Source organism: Zeus faber (assembly GCF_960531495.2).
Source record: "Zeus faber genome assembly, chromosome: 17".
Classification (NCBI taxonomy): Eukaryota; Metazoa; Chordata; class Actinopteri; order Zeiformes; family Zeidae; genus Zeus; species Zeus faber.
Window position 1 is genome coordinate 21613434 of NC_137204.1, and position 5000 is coordinate 21618433.

The 5000-nt window shown below is 46.9% G+C and overlaps 2 protein-coding genes across 2 annotated transcripts in view; both read left to right on the plus strand.

The window, feature by feature from the left end:
- Positions 1 to 5000, plus strand: part of urm1 (ubiquitin related modifier 1) — a 96054-nt gene that overhangs the window by 68006 nt on the left and 23048 nt on the right. The window lies entirely within an intron of this gene.
- sardh (sarcosine dehydrogenase) overlaps positions 1 to 5000 on the plus strand; it is a 44205-nt gene that overhangs the window by 20536 nt on the left and 18669 nt on the right. The window contains exons 11-12 of the mRNA XM_080018186.1: positions 2456 to 2546; positions 2954 to 3095. Coding sequence (XP_079874312.1) covers positions 2456 to 2546; positions 2954 to 3095 — 233 coding nt within the window. The remainder of the gene's footprint in view (positions 1 to 2455; positions 2547 to 2953; positions 3096 to 5000) is intronic.

Sequence of the window (5000 nt, forward strand, 5' to 3'; positions counted from 1 at the left end):
CGAGTTATTACGAGCTGGCATCAGAAGTGGACTGATGGACTGTAATCCATCCCTCCCTCCGTCCAGCCGCCTGTCTGCGTTGAACGGGTCGGACCGGGACGCATCTCATTGAAACGGGCGGGGCGTAGCGGGGAGCTGGAAACGCAGCTGGGCCGCAGCGACTTGATAATTACCAACGTGGGGGGCCCCCCGCTGTGGCTGCACAGCGAGCGCGGCCCAAACACTTGCCTCCCGCCCGCCCGACACGGGCACATAAGAGCGCACGCACACACACACACACGCGCACACACACACACACACGGGTGCACCCATAAAGCAGGGGTGGACCCGTGCCTATTTTTTGTCATTCCATTCCTCATCCGCCTTCACTCTCCCCTCAAGGCTCCTGTCTTCCAGAATGAAATATCTGCCCCTCCCCGCCTCTCCTTCACAGCAACCAGAGACAAAGTTAAAAGCGGCTTTATACGACGCAGATAATTATTTAAAGGCAAGGTCAAAGCAAGGGGGGGCCTTTTTTTCCCCGAGTCTCTTAATCCGCTGTAACTTTATCGAGCTGAACCGGTTGCTAAGCGATGGAAAAACGTGGCTTCCTGGCAGTATTTGTATTTGTTGCCTGGCAACATTATTTTATCCATAGTTACAAACACACCGGAAAATAATACCATCTCCGGGTAACGTGCCCTTGAAGATGTTTTTTTATGACGATTAAAGCCCATTTATTGCCGCGGATAACTCTGTCCGGCGTCTTGCGCCGAGGCAGAATGCCGTCCTCGGCCGGATTGGAAAAGTTAAAGAAATGTGTTACGCGTCAATCTATCAGCTCCAAAATTCTCCAACGGAGGCTTGTGTCGGTGCGGGAGGAGAAACTCACCGATCATCCCAGAAGATGAGAGCGAGATAGATGGATGGGATGGAGAGATGGATTGAAGCCTCGTAGTGGGGGAGGAGGGTGGGGGCAGTGATGGAGGAGGAGAGGCGGCATCATGTATGGGGGGGGGTGGAAGGAAGGCGCGCGGAAAAGGAGGCAAACTGTGGTAAAAGAAAAAAAAAATGGAAGATTTTCTCCCTATTCTTAGGCCACTTTTAAATCACAGAGGAAGAGGGACACGCCCGAAAGGAAGGAAAATAAATGAATAATTACACAGAGGTGGAAAGCAGGGGAACCAGCGTGCTGTTCGTCAGCAAAGAACCCCGACGGAGAGGAAGAAGAGGAGGAGGAGGGAAGGGCAAGAGAGGAAAAATACGACCGAGCGAGGGAAATGAAAAGAGGAGTGGGAGGAAAGCGATGGGGGGTTCTCGGAGGGGGGTCCGCGCAAAAGCACCCGTCGGGGGACGGTCATCCCGGCCCCCCCCCCGTCCCCTCTCCTGCCGGTCGCCTCCTCGGCGACTTGAGAGGAGCCAGCCCTCCCCCTCCTCCCACTCACCCACACCCATCCCCCCCTCGTTCAAATGTCCACCCGGGCTCCGCCCGGAGCGACAGCACCCACAGACGGGTGACGGGGTGAAGGATGGAGTGGCGGTGGGTGGGGGGGGGGGTGGCAGTGGATGTCATGCCAAAAGGGATGTAGGGGTGAATGCAAGGACGCGTCGGTCATGGTGCGGAATATCGACGCCCTCTCCTCAGCGCGCGCATGACCGTGCGTATTTGGCGCACGGCGTGTTATGGCATCACCAGCAAGGAAGTATTATATTAGAGCACTGGGTGAGTTTGGGGATGCCAGTTTTGAATGATATCAAGCAGATGTGGCCGCTTATAATCTCTTGAACTTGAACTTGAACTTGAAAACCATTTGACCTTCAGGCGTCCTTCCCTCCTGTAGGGGGCGGTGTTTTGCTCTGTTGGACCTGCCTCCTCTCTTCACTTGCTCGCGTCAAGTTTCCAGATCAGGCTTTTTATTTGCTGCCTTGTGGTAATAATGGTCTTGGTCTTTGTATGTCAGTGTTTTTTGGAAAAGCTTCTAAATTTTCCCTTTCAAAAAGTAAATGTCATAAAAAAATATTAGGGATTTTTAACATTTGTGCGCACATCTGTCCGCATTTTTCTTCTGAGAAATCGTACACATTTTGAATTATCACGCTCATGCATACCACTGCCCATTACTATAAATAACTATATATATATATATATATATATATATATACATACTATATATACAGGAGATGTCACTGTTGTGTGTGGCCGAGTCAAAAAATGGAAAACCGATTTTCCAGACACAATCTGGAAATAAAAGAAGAAGAAGCCGAAAGATACTAAAGCTAAATTGACATCAGCAGTGATCTGCACATTAACTGAATGCTAAACGTTTCCGTTAACCCAATGAAAGACCCATGTGCTCCATCCATTTCAACGTGCGCTCTGCTGCGGGCGTCATCTTTGAGGATCTCTAAGATCTTGTTGCTTGCGGATGCTGTAGAGGGTGGAGTTCATCTAAACATCCTGTCGACTTGATCACAGGTATGATGCTGGGCGGAGGCTGTGGCAGAGAGCTGGCTCACTGGATCATACACGGCCGCCCCGAGAAGGACATGTACGGATACGACATTAGGTACAGCAACACACCGAATGTGGAGAATGGTTGGAGAAAGTTTAACATTAAATGATGGTGTTTTTTTTTTTGATTATTTTATTTTATTTTTAAACCTTTTAAACCCTGAATATAACCTCATACTCAGGATTTAAAGTCGGGTTGCAGGGTTAGGGTTGATAAAAACAATAATAATAATTGAGCTTTTTAGATGCAAATAAAAATAATAAAAAAACAGGTTGTTTTTTTTGTTATTTGAACCAAATCATGGGGACGTGCCAATACTGAGTACCAATACTAATACACAACAACATACAAATAATTTATAAGTATTTGCAGACCTAAAAGAGGAAAATGTCTTTTCCAACATTCAGTGAAAGTCGAACGCAGGGTCTCCTACTCGACTGTTCTTCTCCGTCCCGTTTCAGGCGTTTCCACAACTCCCTGGTCGCGAACGACAGGTGGATCAGAGAGAGGAGCCACGAGTCGTACGCCAAGAACTACTCGGTGGTCTTCCCCTTCGACGAGCCCCTGGCCAGTCGCAACATGAGGAAGGATCCGTTCCACCAGGTACTTTAAAACATGGGCGTTCACGTCGACGCTGCAGGCCGCTCTGCCTCGGGAACCACAGCGTCTTCCAACCCGCCCGCCTCAGCTTTGTTGTGAATGCTCAGAAACAACACCATGTATGTCACTGTTTTGTTTGATTTTTCCACAAATTCGAATTTTGCCAAAAGTTAGTCCAGTTCTTCTGCACCGGAGGCAACATTTCCTGATTTCCTGAACCTACCGCTGAAGCGTATACCATACTCTTGAACCCAACTCTTTGTGTACTTATCTTCTTCTCAAATCTTAAACAGAGAAATCCGAGGAAATCCTTGCATTTAAACTTCCGAAGTTCAGTGGGGAAAAAGTAATGGTTACTCAAAATACTTTATTGAATAAGAGAAAGATGATTTGTACAAAAATCAGTCTCAAACGTTGTTAAGGTTTGTCTTTGTCATTCTGTGACCCTGGTTCGGGCTGTAGTAGAAGATCTAAATACCACAATATACAATAGAAATTACAACAGACCACAATATACAATATTAATAACAATACACAACAATATACACTTGAAATCACCATAAACATCAATTCCCAGGAGAAATCACCAGAGACAACAAAATGCATAGACAACAATATACACTGGAAATCACCATTGACAACAATATACATTAGAAATCACCATAGACAACAATATGCATGGACAACAATATACAGTAGAAATAACCATAGACAACAATATGCATGGACAACAATATACAGTAGAAATCACCATAGACATTAATATACAGTAGAAATCAGCATTGACAACAATACACACTGGAAATCCCCATAGACAACAATATACTGTACAGTATAAATCAGCATAGGCAGCAATATTCAGTATGAATCAGCATTGACAATAATATGCATAGACAACAATATACAGTAGAAATGACAATAGGCAACAATATACATAAACAACAGTATACAGTAGAAATCACAATTGACAACTATACACCCTAGAAATCACCATAAACAACAATATACAGTAGAAATCACCATAGACAACAATATACTCAATAAACAGTAATTCACAATACCATTATATTGAGTATACACAATGCCACTCATCATCTAGGCTGAGCACTCAGGTTGGATCTCTCTCCGTTTGCCTCCCAGTGTTCCGGCTGGAATGGCTGCCCCGGATGAGTCATCCTGTCACTCTCCTCTCCACCTTTCCTCCCATTCATTCTGCTCCCCTTCCTTCTCTCCTTCCCTGCCCACGCTCCTTCTCCCACCCTTCACTCATCCCTCTCCGCTCAGGCGTTCTCTCCCTCTCTCTCGCTCTCTCTCTCTCTCTCTCTCTCTCTCCCTCCCTGACACCGCTCCTCCTCACCTCACACTTTCTTTATCACTCCGTTCGCTCGTTTTTTTGTGGAAGAGCGTGGCCCCGTGCCCCTCCGTGTTCCCCTTTTCCCTTTTCCCCCCTGGTTCTTCGGCTGCTGACGTCTGCGTAGGCTCTTCCCCTTCTCGGCGTTGCGTCGATTAGTGGAGATAAGGTTTGCGACGATGAGGACTAAGTGGGACAATCCCTGTACGGAATGATACCGTAGCCAGCCAACACACACGCGCGCGCACGCACACACATACACACACATACACATACACATGCATACACTCAGACAGACAGACAAACAGACAGACAGACAGACACACTTACACACAGACACACAGACACACTTACATACATACACACAGACACACACACACACACATACACACACAGACAGACAGACACACATAAACACGCACATACACACGCACACACACACGCACACACACATACACACAGACAGACACACACACAGACAGACACACCAACACACACATGCACGTACGCACATACACAGACAGACAGACAGATACACACACACACACACATAAACA